The sequence below is a fragment of the Salvelinus sp. IW2-2015 genome, linkage group LG10 (genome assembly GCF_002910315.2).
Source record: "Salvelinus sp. IW2-2015 linkage group LG10, ASM291031v2, whole genome shotgun sequence".
In the NCBI taxonomy this organism is placed as follows: Eukaryota; Metazoa; Chordata; class Actinopteri; order Salmoniformes; family Salmonidae; genus Salvelinus; species Salvelinus sp. IW2-2015.
In genome coordinates this window covers 4,820,707-4,836,871 of record NC_036850.1, presented here as the reverse complement: position 1 = coordinate 4,836,871, position 16,165 = coordinate 4,820,707, and the positions used below count along the sequence as shown (strand labels likewise).

General features: G+C 42.6%; 1 protein-coding gene across 1 annotated transcript in view; it reads right to left on the bottom strand.

Annotated features, from left to right (window-relative positions):
• Positions 1 to 1,838: 1,838 nt before the first annotated feature.
• Positions 1,839 to 16,165, bottom strand: part of LOC111969191 (src substrate cortactin-like) — a 33,458-nt gene continuing 19,131 nt past the window's right edge. The window contains 11 exon segments of the mRNA XM_023995135.2: positions 1,839 to 3,743; positions 3,952 to 4,020; positions 4,812 to 4,962; positions 5,366 to 5,637; positions 5,768 to 5,837; positions 5,927 to 5,982; positions 8,679 to 8,789; positions 10,168 to 10,278; positions 14,860 to 14,970; positions 15,695 to 15,749; positions 16,088 to 16,165. The exon segment at positions 16,088 to 16,165 is cut by the window's right edge and continues 1 nt beyond it. Of these exon segments, the coding sequence (XP_023850903.1) occupies positions 3,607 to 3,743; positions 3,952 to 4,020; positions 4,812 to 4,962; positions 5,366 to 5,637; positions 5,768 to 5,837; positions 5,927 to 5,982; positions 8,679 to 8,789; positions 10,168 to 10,278; positions 14,860 to 14,970; positions 15,695 to 15,749; positions 16,088 to 16,165 (1,221 nt within the window). The 3' untranslated portion in view covers positions 1,839 to 3,606.

Sequence of the window (16,165 nt, the reverse complement as noted above, 5' to 3'; positions counted from 1 at the left end):
GGACATTTAACCTAATTTAACTAGGTAAGTCAGTTAAGAACAAATTATTATTTTAAAATGACAGCCAAACAGCCAAACCCTAACCTAACCCAGATGACGCTGGGCCAATTGTGCGACGCCCTATGGGACTCCCGATCATGGCCAGTTGTGATACAGCCCTGGATTGAACCAGGTTCTGTAGTGCCGCCATTAGACACATAGATAAGGGAAAGCAGGCTAAGGAATTAAGCATACAGTATATAGGCTACAGTAAACATCTCATTATCCTGTTGGTTTTTGCCACACTGCACAGTAGCATTTTGAAAGTTTTTTAAATAAAAAAAATCTAATTCAATAATATATTTCTACCACTATCGATGCTGTTATTATTTTTGGAATACAGTTCTCGGCTGACAGTAGTGATTGACATTGGTCACAGATCACGCATTGATGAGCCATTAAATTGGACGATAGCCAGCCGAAATCCTCATAATAGCAAATGGGTGATCGAAACTCGTTTGTATCTGGCCACCCAGACAAATGCAACAACCCCTACAAATATGTCAATTGATTATAATCCACATAATTCACCCTACAAAAATCCCAACATTTCTGGGTGAAAGTACATTGCTTATCCGTTTATAGAATAATTAGCATTATTTTATTTCTCAACTGGGTAATTGAAGCGTGCCTCACATTCACCATTCAAGTGCAGGCAACAGGCTATCAAAGCGTCACCTAACGCTTTACAATGTGAGCTGGAGGCATTTTGAAAACATGCTTTCAAACACTTGTTTTTCACAAGTGCAGCAGGTTGTGAACTCTGCAAACGACGTTTCCACTCCGAGAATGAGAATGGTAAATGACTGTAATTAATACATTCATTCAAAACATTGGAATACAAAAGAAGCCATCAACCCATGATGGGCTAGCAGGACAACAGGCTCCTGCAAAGTAGATGTCTATTTTTAGGGACTTCAAATGTATTAATGGACGTTTAATGTATGTTCGCCTACTAATGATAATGACATTAAGGAGATGAAGGAGTAAGCTCTGCGTGCTTATTAAAGTATCATTTAGCAGCTTTGACATGCAMKATCCAAACAGTGGCTGATGAGCAAATGCGATCTACTGCCAACGTCTCGGCGACATCTTGCCAATGTGCAAACGCTCTCCATACTACAGCGGCCCGATGTATCATGTATACATCGAGCAGACGTCGGCGAGATGAATGTGTGCTGTAATGCACCCGCACACGCACGAATGATAGATTGATATATTGAAGTAGTCCTTTAGGCCAATATGTAAGTTATGTTACGTTAAGACAGCTACAGTAAACAGGACTCTTCGTGTCTACTCTTCGTCCTACAGCCCTACATGTAATTTCAATAAAACCCTTGAACCCACGTCCCTGAATTTACCAAATATTTGTATTTTACACTCTAGCAGTATGCTTACATTAAGATAAATATCATAAAAAAGACAACTTACTGAGCATTTCATCCTTAAAAACCCATGAAGGTCTGATGTGCCGTATGCACATCAATATTCTGAACCGTTCCTCTCTATATATTCTATTGAGCCTGTGGAAAAAATTCTAACTAAAAAAAAGGTACACCGTATTTAAAGGGATGGCTTAAGATACATGTACTTAAACCCCTATTGAATGAAAACTCCACAAGAAAATGTGTTGGCCAGCAAGTGGGAGGGTTTCAGTGGTTGAATTACATTTATTCAGCGCGCGCAAGGGAACCATGCCTATAAAGCCCGTAACGCACCTTCATGAGGATTTGTTATACAGAAGCTGTTAATGTCAGGATGTACATAGTAGTTGTAAAGATGAATCGAAGTAACCAAAATACTATCCATACGTTGTTTATTCAAACAATTGACTTACAAAAAGAGAACAAGCAGATAACGTGGTGACTTGAGCAAGTAGAAGTACAGATAAAAAATAAACAAATATAAAAAAGGTAACTTTTATTATAAAACCTCGAATAATTGATTTGATGAGATCCCATTCCCCACACACCTACTGAAGTTACACTACTGCATTAGATCGCCGTGACAATGGGGTGAGATTGTCATCGGTTAAAATAATCACTCTGAATTTAGAAACAACCAGTCAAAATCCCCTTATAGCCAAATATTGCTTCACAGCATTATTTAGTACTTATAGCCCCCTATAAATAAATATCACTCTGCAGTCACTCAGTCAACAGTACACATGTTGGTCATGACAAGGATGTCAATGTGGCCCCAGACATAATAATATACCAAGTCCCACATACAGTACATGAACACGCAACAGACATGACAGAACACGTGACAGACTCCGGTCTATTACGATGTAGACCGGTCTTGTCTGCGGCGATGGCAGGGATTCGAAAATCTGGTACTTTCTCTACTCGATATATTTCACAGAGCATCATAAAAACATCTTTCTGTACACCATTTACTTTCAGCATCCTATCTGACATGATCTACCGCAGGACTGTGGGCGGGTGATTAAAAAGCAAGACAATTACATCGTTTATTTTCTTCTAATGCTTTCTGGTGTCTTTCGTGACAATGAGAAAAGGAGGAGACTAGACGCAACAGAGATTCACACCATCTATGGTGATCATATCGGCCCCATGATTAAGCAAATGCTGGCCTTACACCAAAAATGTGGGTGACCCCAGGTAAACATCCTGTTTTCAATAACARATCCTCAAAAACATCCCTATTTCGGGTTTCTTAGCATTATCTGATCTCTGCTAACTAAAGCAAACAATAGTGTTCCAAAGAGAAAGAAATCATCGCAGCTCAGACAATGCACTGTCAGACCTCTCTCCGAACCAGCTACACACCAATCAATTCACCACTGGTCTGTACTATTACCAAACGGATCCAAAGTGCTAGTTCCCCAATCAACTTCTGGAAGTGGAATGTATTTAATCAAAACATAATAAAAATGCCCAGTTGTGTTTGACGTCACACTAGTTCCAAACTTGTTCTAAAAGCTACTTCATATCTTCGTAAAAAGAGGACCCRCGACATCACGATATGCACATAAAGCCTGGGGTTCATTTCTACGTCACCTCTGTGATCTCGATCTTTGGTGATCGTAATACCTATACTGTGCGTGATAATGTGGCCGCCAGGTCTCAATCGATACCTTGGAAGTTTAAATACATGTCAAAGAGGGAACATTTCAACTTAAACTAAATTAACTAACAGGTGCCAGTGGGGCAAAGCAGCAAGAGTCCCTGGCATGTTATAGAACTAAGAATATAACTAGATATTATAATGGGAGTAGTGTTTTTCTGATGACTTGCTTTACAATAAAAAAAGGCCTTTGTCATAGTAGGGCTCGCCCGCTTACTCGCTTGATCTCGCTCTACTGCGTAGCCGAGCCAGGGCGAGTGTTGTCCGTGATTCTTCTTTTAGTCCTGTATCAGCCTGAAGCCTCTTCCCAAGGAGAGGAGCGAGAGAAAGGAAGGAGGACCGGGACAGCTGAAAGACCTGAGAATGTCGAGCACACTTGAAAGAAGCGCCGTGATCAGCAAAATGACAGAGCGCAAGAGTCGATTTAGAAGAGATGGAGGGATGGGGAGAGAGACTGTTTGGTGTGGTGGGCGGGCCTCATTGCCGAAGCTCAACGTAATTGGCTGGGAAGAGGCCGTAGGCACCCCGGCACACGCCCCTCCACCAGCCCTCGTCAATAGTCTCAATGTTAGTGATGATGTCATCAGGGTCGAAGGAGATCTCGTCATCACCAGCTGGAAGGCAAACATTCCAGAGCAGTTGACTTTGCATTCCGTTGCCCTCATATTATAAACAATGTCAAAAGGGTCTGTGTATATCATGAATGTGTCCAAGTTAATGTATTCTGGGGGTAATCATGAGGAGATCTTGATCTTAAAAATGATAGTTTTGATCGATGTGATGATTTACAGTATAGATTATAGAGGGCTTGGCTCCACTCACCTGCTTGGTAGTCATACAGGGCTACTGCCGTTACCCCCAAGTCCTCACCGTACTCATATGTCTGGGCGTCTGCAGGGAAAAGGTCACAGGTCATTCACAGAAGACACAGGAACACAAAGGGAGATAGTCAATTGGGCAAAATGAGGTCCTCTGCTCGACTCCTCCATCCTCCTCTCCCTCGTGACCTGGAAACGGCTAAATTGTCGCCATACGAGTGTCAATTCATTAATAGCTGAACGGAGGAGCATGCGCCTCTCCTCGATACTCTTTTCCGGCCGAGGATAAGTGTATATCCTATGGGGAAAAGTGTTGTAATCCACCACACCCCCTTTGAATCAGCTGTAGTTTTCATGTAGGATGAACGCATGCGCACGATTAAAAACAATACTTGAGCAATCTTTTTAATCAATAAAATGTCTGGCACTAGCTCTCCGGTTTTTACTACTTTACACGTATTTTGGGATTCCTCCCCTGTAAAGGCAATTTGCCTGATGACAAGCTACTGGAGAAAGGGAGTCATTTAATGCATTTGTTTTCCAAGTTCTCTCTTCCCCTCACATAATCGAGGCGAGGACGCAAGGAATTGAGCAAATCTAATCGAGATTCTCCCAATCGCTTAAAAATGTCCTTTTCACATCCTCTCTCCTTAATTTGCACTGATTGGAAAAGACTTGACAGGTGAAAACAATAAGGTCGAAGCTCATCATTAGGCTGGCTTTCACCTGGTCAGTTCTTTCGGACAAGTGCAATGGATAGGACAGATTTTTTTTATGAGAAAGAGCCAAGCTAGAAATGGGGTTCACAGTGACTCAGCAAATGGCATGTCCTGCTCCTCCCCTCATTCACTCTCATTCTCTCACCTCCTGTCTCGTCAGGACTCTGGTAGAGCGCCGCCTCCTGGACGGGAGGCTCCTCATACGTCTGCTCGGAAGAGGGACGGGAGGTGGGCTCCGCCTCGTACAGCTCCTCTCCATTCTCTTCTGCTGCAGGATCCTCGTACACACCAGTGTCCTGACACAGCCAGCCGAGGGAGACACAGTCAGAAAACAGCTCCTAACCCCGGGGCCAATTCAAATTCCTCCTTAACTATTAATGTTTTCAATCTTTGGGCCTTCACCTTTTTCTTCCTCTATGAAATAATCACAGAAAGCATAGTAAGAATGAAGGAAAGTCAAGGGTCTAAGGAAAAGCGAGAAGAGCACTGCGGCATTGGAATAAAAATCAGACCATCCTTGTCCACGCCAATGTCACTTAACTGCAAGAAGGACTGATGCATCCATTTAAGGATGGACTCATCCATATTTTACACAGCAAACTAACTACTGGCAAAAAAAAAGTGATGAGCATTTAGGCATGTTAAGCAAACGGGCATTTGTGGGGAGTGCAGTGATTGGTGGAACCGCTTGCCATTCACCTGGTAAACTGGGTCGGCGGCTGCAGGTGCAGGTACAGGCAAAGGTGCGGCTTTCTGGACAGGAGGGGTGGGGCTAATGGTAAGGCTGGGCTCGGGAGACGGGGAGGCAGGCTTGGCTGTCTCCTCTATCTTGCGCCGCGCCTCCTCTTGCTCCTGCTTCTCCTTGGCCTGGCGGCGAGCTCTCTCCTCCTCCGCCCGCTTCTTGTCCTCATCCTCCTTCTGCTTGGCGATGTTCTCAAAGCGGGCCTTGATGCTGCCTGTGCTGCTGCCAGCTAGGGAGGGATGACACAGGAGAGGGCAGATCATAATCAAACCAGTGGTTCAAAATCATATTTTGCAATGATCTTGACAAACATATTGCACATTTACATACACACACGCGCTGGTTTTGTGGTTACTTACCAGCTTCCACAGGCTTGGTCCTCTGGTAGGCAGGGCTTGGTTTCTCCACATCCTCAAAGCTACCTGCACTCTGCCATTCAAAAGAGGGGGAGGAGAGTAATTACAAACAATAGATGAGAAATCCCCAGTCTTTAGATATTAGGCATAGAGACATTGTACCTTATCCATTCGGTCCTTCTGGATGCCAAACTTCCCTCCGAACCCATGGGAGTAGTCTGTAAACAGCGGAGAATAAATCGRTAGAATGACTTTAATTCACAGATTCAAGTGATAGTCCACCCGTAAAGTCATTTTTTTAGGGAACCGTCGCTTAAATTTAAGAAAGGGTTCAAGTAAAACAGGAATGAAGCTCATGGCATAAAGACCTGTGAAAAGAGGATAAAATAGAAATGTAACCTATATTTAACGAGGCAAGTCAGTTAAGATCTAATTCTTATTTACAATGACGGCCTACCTGGGAACAGTGGGTTAACCGCCTTGTTCAGGGGCAGAACGACAGATTTTTACCTTGTCAGCTTGAGGATTCGATCCAGAAACCTTTCGGTTACTGGCCCAACGCTCTAACCACTAGGCTACCTGCCGCCCTGACAATGGAGGAAGGGTAGGGCTGGGCAATACTTTGTGTATTTGTTGGTATCGCGAAACAAATGTGCACTGATAAGTATTTAGCCAGTTTCCACGATATTCACACTACATTTCTCAGTGTGAATAATCTGTAGCCATTGTAGCCTACTTGTGTGTTTAAGTTAATATTTCTGAATAAGGGTTGCGTTACCATACAATAGGAATGTCCAAAAGGAATGTATTTATATGCATTTGTAATACCAACTACACTACCGGTCTAAAGTTTTAGAACACCTARTCATTCAAGGGTTTTTCGTTATTTGTACTATTTTCTACATTGTAGAATAATAGTGAAGACACCAAAACAAACTAATGAAATCATGTAGTAACCAAAACAGAGTTACACAAATCAAAATATTTCTTATATATTTGAGATTCTTCAAATAGCTAACCTTTGCCTTGACAGTTTTGCACACTCTTGGCATTCTCTCAACCAGCTTCATGAGGTAGTCACCTGTAATGCATTTCAATTAACAGGTGTGCCTTGTTAAAAGTTAATTTGTGGAATTTCTTTCCTTCTTAATGTGTTTGAGCCAATCAGTTGTGTTGTGACAAGGTAGGGGTGGTATACAGATGACATCCCTATTTGGTAAAATACCATATTAGTCCATATTATGTCAAGAACAGCTAAAATAAGCAAAGAGAAACGACAGGCCATCATTACTTTAAGACATGAAGGTCAGTCAATACGGAAAATTAAGAACTTTGAAAGATTCTTCAAATGCAGTCGCAAAAACCATCAAGCYCTATGTGAGGACCGCCACAGGAATGGAAGACCCAGAGTTACCTCTGCTGCAGAGGAGAGACTTACTTGGGCCAAGAAACACGAGAAATGGACATTAGACTGGTGGAAATCTGTCCTTTGGTCCAATTTGAGATTTTTGGTTCCAACCGCCGTGTCTTTGTGAGACGCAGTGTAAGTGAACGGATGATCTTCGCATGTGTGGTTCCCACCGTGAAGCGTGGTGTGGGGGTGCTTTGCTGGTGAGACTGATTTATTTAGAATTCAAGGCACACTAAACTAGCATAGCTACCACAGCATTCTGCAGCGATACGTCATCCCATCTGGTTTGCGCTTAGTGAGACTATCATTTGTTTCTCAACAGGACAATGACCCAAAACACACCTTTTGGCTGTGTAAGGGCTACTTGACCAAAAAGGAGAGTGATGGAGTGCTGCATCAGATGACCTGGCCTCCACAATCACCTCAACCCAATTGAGATGATTTGGGATGAGTTGGACCGCAGTGAAGGAAAAGCAGCCAACAAGTGCTAAGCATATGTGGGAACTCCTTCGAGCCTGTTGGAAAAGCATTCCAGGTGAAGCTGGTTGAGAGAATGCCAAAAGTGTGCAAAGCTGTCATCAAGGCAAAGGGATACTTTGAAGAATCTAAAATATATTTTGATTTGTTTAACACTTTTTTGGTTACTACATGATTCCATGTGGTATTTCATAGTTGTGATGTTAGTCTTTAATATTATTCGACAATGTAGAAAATTGTCGAAAAACCCTGAAATACAGAAAAACCCTGAAATGAGTAGGTGTCCAAACTTCTGACTGGGACACACACACACACTTGCTATGATGAATTTCTATTTTGTCAATATCGTCCGACCCTTGAGGTAGGTTTGTACAGTAGGGGTGGCGTTTTGAAGGGGGACTAGGACGGGTAAAGCGCAAAGGCGCTTTAGACATTCCAAAACAATGCTGGGGCAAAAGAGAGGAGAATAAACTTTGGAACGAAAAGGAAGGACAGTGTATGCTGTGATTGGCTAGCCTCTCCTTGTGCTCATAACCCAGGGCACACTGGTCTTGCTACTCCACCTCTACCCCAAACCCACACTTATAGTCTGAAACAATACACACAAACATGCACCAACAGTATATATAGGCACAAGCAGACATTTACATACAGATATAAACAAGTACACACGCCGATCCTGCCTTACAGTATATAAAAAGCACACAAACAAATGAAAAACTGTCAACAAATTAAACCAAGAGAACCAAGGTGCTAAGTAAATCCAGCCTGAGCGCTAGACTGATCAGTCCTCAGTCCGTCTAGCTCTATCTGTTCTCACTTCCTCTATTATGAGCCTGTGGCAGATGCCACGCCACTGGACAAAGGAAGTACTTTAACCTCATTAACTCAATAGTAAAACCACAAAATGACCACATCAGTAAAAAGTGTGTGTGAACACATTTCCTGGGTGCGTTTTCCTGCTACTAAGGATAGGTGTTAGGTGGAATAAAAGACATGTAAAAACACAGGTCAAACCACCGGTACCTTTCTGCGACTCGTGGAGCTGCAGTTTCTCCTGGTGGTCCCATCCCAGGGCCGACTTGTCCTGTCTGTCCGTCTGCACACCAAACTTGCCACCAAAGCCCTTCACGTAATCTGTGAAGGGCACAGAGAATATCAGAATGGATACTAAAGTGCAGTGTAGGTAGGCCCAAATTAGATAACTCAGTCTGGAAAATTCCAATGGCTGATTGGCATACAGTACACATTACCGGATAACATATTTGATAACATTCTGTACTACAAAATGGCTACCGTGTAGACCCCTCTGGGACACGTGTCCGAGCCACCATCTCAACCATTGTGTGACCAACACCTGGGCTGTAAACACTGCCTTGGTGCAGTATGGGTAACAATGGAAGGTCACCTTTCCCTCTCTCTGATACCTTCAGCCTGAGATTGCGTAATGAGGGAGGGAAAACTAATGATAAGGCAACATGTTTCCAGGCCTTCGGGAGAGTTTGAAAACAAGATCCTACAAGCTGAACTATTTAGCTAGTAGGATATTTGGGGCACTGTAGGAGAGAGAAAAGTCTGATTAGAGCTGAGGGAGGTGTAGTACATACTCTGCAGATAGACGGCCCCACACTGTCTCGCCTCATCCCTCTTGTTACACAGGCACAATAGAAAAACAAGTGCGTATGCATAAGGCTGTACAACATWCACCGGGGTATTTGGAAAAAGCCACAATGATTTTCAATAACGTCAATACCATTGAATCTATTTCTGTGTTTTAATAAATATTTGAACCTACTTTTTAACTAAATGCCTGCAGTCAACTTGTGCAATATGTTAGGAGAAAGATCGAGTTCTTCATTTCACCCGTCAAATAATTTTTCATTATGAAGCTTACCAATAGTCCCCAGTCACGTGGTGTTTGTTTACAAGCACAGAGCGAGACCAGAGCCTTGAGTCACTCACTGTTGTGCAGAATGCGCCAGGTGATCYAATTACAGTATGGAATTTATAACTAAATGTTTGCCAGCTAGATATCTTATAACTATTAAAAGTTAACTGTCTAAAATGTGATAAATGCTCTGCGGTTGTGCATTTAATGTGCTAATTTAGTAGCTAGTTAGCTATCTAGCTAACTGTTTAGCTTCCTCCAAAATCAAGCAGTTGCTTGGTAACACCAGATAATCACCTCCTGGATCAAGAGCCTTGCCGTCTAATATTTGCTTTAGGCGAACAGCAAACTGTGAGTAGCATTATTTAGTTACTTGTATAGTTTAGTTGGGAGACTGTATACAATGTCCGCAACGCGATTGTTAGCATTCGCTATGGGATTTTACATTTACTTGTTAGCATTTCTAACCTTTCGTATTAGAGTATCAGTTGGGTTTGAAAACAGGGCCCCTTGTGTTCAGTGCCGGTATTACTGAATAACCCGGTATTGCACACAAGGTCGGTATCCCGGTATGACACTCTGGATACCGCCCAAGCCTAGTGTGTGCGTGACAAAAGGGACACACACCTTTCTGAGACTCGTGCTTCTCGGTTTTGCCCTGGTACTCAAAGCCCAAGGCGCTCTTGTCCACCTTGTCCGTCTCCACTCCGAACTTCCCGCCAAAACCTTTGGTGTAATCTGGTGGATACCCGGGAAAGTGGTTGGGAAAATAGCAGATATAGTTAATCATAGGAAGAAAAAAAAATAATAGGTTGGGTTTGCCCCCAAGGCAAAGAATTCAGAGTTCAGTCAAGGTACCATCTGGATACACATTCTACATTATATATACACAGGCAAGTGTTAGTCACTGACACACAGCCCAAAAACCAAGTTAAACAGGAACTGCACAGCAGCCGATCAAGCTAAAGCACAACAAAGCACTGGATTTGGKAAGAAAACTGCAAACCGGTGGACTTCAACCCTGGTTGTGGAGAGCTACAGGATGTGCAGGTATTTGTTACAGCCCAGCACTAAAACATCAAAACCGTAATAAGCCGAATTAGGTGTGTCAGAACTGGGCAGGAAGTCAAACCTGCACATCCTGTAGMGTTGTTCCACAAAATGAGTGCCCTTTGATATTTTAAAGTAGAAATTGTGCACAAATAATGAATTTTAAAAAGGCTGTTATATTAAATGAAGTGCCCTTAAAAATAGACCACATGGACAATTCAATTAATACATTTGTTTATTTGAATGAAGACTTGCTAAAGTGCCAAATTCAGCATTTTGATTTTCCGTCAACCCTGTGTCACTTCTATGAAGATTTCAACCCACAATACATTGTTTACCCAAGTTTCATCATCACTGTAAAGTCCTAGTTATTTTGTTGCTTGACAAAGTCATTTCTGATTAATGTACCATACCAGTCTAAAGTGTGGACACTTGCTCATTCAAGGGGTTTTCTTAATTTTTTACTATTTTCTACATTGTAGAATATTAGTGAAGACATCAAAACTATGAAATAACAAATATGGAATCATGTAGTAACCCCAAAAAGTGTTATATTTTTGATTGATCTTATATTTGAGATTCTTCAAAGTAGCCACCCTTTACCTTGACAGCTTTGCACACCCTTGGCATTCCCTCAACCAGCTTCATTAGCTAGTCACCGGGAATGCATTTCAATTAACAGGGTGCCTTGTTAAGTGAATTTGTGGAATTTCTTTCCTTCTTAATGTGTTTGAGCCAATCAATTGTGTTGTGACAAGGTAGGGGTGGTATACAGATGACATCCCTATTTGGTAAAAGACCATATTATGGCAAGAACAGCTCAAATAAACAAAGAGAAACGACAGTCCATCATTACTTTAAGACATGAAGGTCAGTCAATGCGGAAAATGTCAAGAACTTTGAATGTTTCTTCAAGTGCAGTTGCAAAAACCCATCAAGCGCTATGCAACTGGCTCTCATGAGGACCGCCAGAGGAAAGGAAGATCCAGAGTTACCACTGCTGCAGAGGATAAGTTCATTAAAGTTACCATCCTCAGAAATTGCAACCCAAATAAATACTTCAAAGTTCAATTTTGGTTCCAACAACCACGTCTTTGGAAGACGCAGCGTAAGTGAACGGATGATCTCTGCATGCATGGTTCCCACAGTTAAGCATGGAGGAGGAGGTATGATGGTGCTTTGCTGGTGACACTGTCAGTGATTTATTTAGAATTCAAGGCACACTTAACCAGCATGGCTACCACAGCAATACACCATCCCATCTGGTTTGCGCTTTATTTTATATTTAACTAGGCAAGTTAGGTAAGAACAAATTCTTAATTACAATGACGGCCTACCAAAAGACAAATGGCCTCCTGCGGGGGATGTTGGCTGGGATTACAAATAAACTTATTAAAAGTAAAAATATGGGACGAAACACACATCACGACAAGACAGACAACACTACATAAAGAGAGACCTAAGATGACAACACAGCATGGTAGCAACACAAAATGGTAGCAGCACAAAACAGGGTACAAACACCGTTGGGCACAGACAACAGCACAAAGGGCAAGAAGGTAGAGACAACAGTATACCATGCAAAGCAGCCACAGTACACCAMGCAAAGCATCCACAACTGTCAGTAAGATTGTCCATGATTGAGTCTTTGAATGAAGAGATTGAGATAAAACTGTCTAGTTAGAGTGTTTGTTGCAGCTCGTTCCAGTCGCTAGCTGTAGCGAACTGAAAAGACAAGTGATCCAAGGATGTGTGTGCTTTGGGGACCTTTAACAGAATGTGACTGGCAGAACGGGTGATGTACAGTGGGGCAAAAAAGTATTTAGTCAGCCACCAATTGTGCAAGTTCTCCCACTTAAAAAGATGAGAGAGGCCTGTAATTTTCATCATAGGTACACTTCAACTATGACAGACAAAATGAGAAAAAGAAATCCAGAAAATCACATTGTAGGATTTTTAATGAATTTATTTGCAAATTATGGTGGAAAATAAGTATTTGGTCACCTACAAACAAGCAAGATTTCTGGCTCTCACAGACCTGTAAGAGACCTCTTCTTTAAGAGGCTCCTCTGTCCTCCAGAGGGGGTACACAGCTGGAGGTTGAATGTTTGAAGGGGTACGGGACTATAAAAAGTTTGGGAACCACTGCAATAGAGGAAACCAAGTCTAGATGTAACTTTAGCCTGCAGGTTTGATATGTGCTGAGAGAAGGACAGTGTACTGTCTAGCCATAKTCCCAAGTACTTGTATGAGGTGACAACCRAAAGCTCTAAACCCTCAGAGGTAGTAATCACACCTGTGGGGAGAGGGCCTTTCTTCATACCAAACCACATGATCTTTGTTTTGGAGATGTTCAGAAGACTTTTACGGGCAGAGAAAGCTTGTTGGACACTAAGAAAACTTTGTTGTAGAGCATTTAACACAAAAGCCATGGAGGGGCCAGTTGAGTATAAGACTATCATCTGCATACAAATGGATGATAGAGCTTCCTACTCCCGGAGCTATGTTGTTGATGTAAATTGAGAAGAGTGTGGGMCCTAGGATTGAGCCTTGGGGTACACCCTTGGTGACCGGCAGTGACTGAGATAGCAGGTGTTCTGACTTTATACACTGCACTCCTTGAGAGACGTAGTTAGCAAACCAGGCCAAAGCCCCTCAGAGACACCAATACTCCTTAGCCAGCCCACAAGAATGGAATGGTCTACCGTATCAAAAGCTTTGGCCAAGTAAATTAAAATAGCAGCGCAACATTGCTTAGAATCAAGGGCAATGGTGACATCATTGAGGACATTTTAAGGTCACAGTGACACATCCATAACCGAAGCGGAAACCAGATTGCATACCAGAGAGAATACTACAGACATCAAGAAAGCCAGTCAGTTGATTATTGACAAGTTTTTACAACACTTTTGATACAGGGAAAAATAGAAATAGGCCTATAACAGTTTGGATCAGCTTGATCTCCCCTTTTAAATAAAGGGTGAACTGTGGCTGCCTTCCAAGCAATGGGAATCTCCCCAGTGAGGATAGACAGGTTTAAAAGGTCAGAGAWATAATTGCCAAGTCTAAGGGAAGAAAACTTTAAGAAGAAAGGGTCTAAACCATCTGCCCCAGATGTTTTTTMGGGGGTCAAGTTTAAGGAGCTCCTTTAGAAACTTTGTAGCGAGGCAGGGGAAAAAGAGGGAGGTGCATCGAGGCTAGTCGCATTAGAAGGGGTGGGAGATGAGGAAATGTTGGACGGGTAAGGAGGCATGGCTGAGTCAAATAGGAATCCTGACTAAATGAAGAGGTGATTAAAGAGCTCAGCCATGTGCTTCTTGTCAGTAACAACCACATCATCAACTTTAAGGGACATGGGCAGCTGTGAGGAGGAGGGTTTATTCTCCAGGTCTTTAACCGTTTTTCAGAACTTCTTGGGGTTCGACCCACAGAGAGAGAACTGCTCCTTAAAGTAACTAACTTTGGCCTTCCGGATAGCCTGAGTGCACTTATTTCTCATTTCCCTGAAGGAGAGCCAGTCAGCCTGAGTATGCGTGTGCCAAGCCTTTCGTCAAATGCAATTCTTGAGGTAGTGTAACTGCAAGATCATGGTCGAACCAGGAACTGAACCGGTTTTTAATTCTCATTTTCTTTTTGGGGGCGTGTTTGTTAACAATATCACTAAAGATATCAAAAAAGAAGGTCCAAACTTCAACAGAGGGGATCAAGCTAATTTCYTACCAATTTAGAGGCCAGGTCATGAAGGAAGGCCTGCTCATTAAAGTTTTTAGCAAGCGTCTATGACAAAACTTAGTGAGACTATCATTTGTTTTTCAACAGGACAATGACCCAACACATCTCCAGGCTGTGTAATGGCTATTTCACCAAAAAGGCGAGTGGAGTGCTGCATCAGATGACGTGTCCTCCACAATCATCCGACCTCAACCCAATTGAGATGGTTTGGGATGAAAAAGGTAGCTACTTTGAAGAATCTCAAATATATTTTGATTTGTTTAACACTTTTTTGGTTACTACATGATTCCATATGTGTTATTTCATAGTTTTGATGTCTTCACTATTGTTCTACAATGTATAAAAGAGTACAAATAAAGAAAAACCCTTGAATGAGTAGGTGTCCAAACTTTTGGTAKTATATACACACACGACTGTGTACTCATGTTATGCTACACAAACCTTTGCCATATTTTCCCCCACTAATGTATGTGTGCACGAATGTATGTGTGGGTGTCCATGTACAAATTATGTGTGTGTATTACTCGCTACACAAACCTTTCTGGGAGTCGTGTTTCTCCGTTTTGCCCTGGTATTCAAAGCCCATTGCAGTCTTGTCCACGCGGTCTGCCTGCACCCCGTATTTCCCCCCAAACCCTGTGGAGTAGTCTGCACATCAAAGCAGGGGGAGGGGTCAAGAATGAAGCAGGGAATGGTGGCTGCAGTGATGAATACTCAACAACAAAAATCAACCCCTAGCCCATACAATCTAGGCACTTCATGTACAGTAGGTCTGGGATAAAATTCAGATTGACTGTTTAATAGTATAGGTGTGAGCAATATGGGTAAATTTCCCCCTAGCTTGTCAGAGGGCAAGGTGGAGCTGTTGTGATCTTGCTTAATGTAGTCATTTTAGTTTAAGTGCCTTAGGAGCTAGGGGTTCATTTAGGATTGGGCACATAGAGCTAACAACTAGATGGGGGTGAGGAACAATGGTGGTCACAGCACAGAATCACAGGAGTGTAGCTGGAGTCAGGGAGCACTGAAAGCTAAAAGCCAGGAGCATACTCACTCACACAGCATCGGATGCCACTCACACCCATCCTAATACCATAAAGGTCTGACTGGGCCAGATACGATGTCATCCAGATGGTCTACAGAGCAGACAGTTCTGAACTATGTGAAGTGTCTAAACTACGAGTGTGTATTCAGAAGGCTCAGGTCAGTTTGACCTTTTACCGCCTGATGGATACAGTAAGGATTTGTGGGGACTAAGGATAGTGAGCTGATCTTAGATCAGAGCTAAATTATGCAACTTCTACCCAGAGTTACAAAACATTGAACTGTTCAACTTGTGTCGTTTGCCTGTGTTAACAGACCGTGTAAAAATCACCTTTCTGCGATGCGTGTTTCTCAGTCTTCCCGGCATAGTCAAACCCGACGGCGGACTGAAAAGGGAGAGATCTCCATGTTGAAGTTAACAAAAGTCACCAGCCAAAGGAGAACGCAGCATTTCTCAGCACCATCATCCAGTATCTTTTCATGCTACTCAAGTATTCTCATCTAAATGACATAACTTGAGAGATGGGCACTTACTCAAATTCTATTCTTTTCATTCATCCTATAAATTGGGTATTCCTATTGGGTACCTCAAAAACTATCTTACAAGGGAGATCTGTCCCAAAATGCCACATCATATATTGATGTCAAGACCTAAAATCTCTGTGTGGTTTTTCCTGACCATGTGACCTGACCATAGAGCCCAATGTGACCGTGATGAGCGTACCTTGTCGACGCGGTCGCCCTGCACTCCAAACTTCCCCCCGAAGCCTTTGGATGTGTCTGTCTGAGAGCAGTGCTTGGA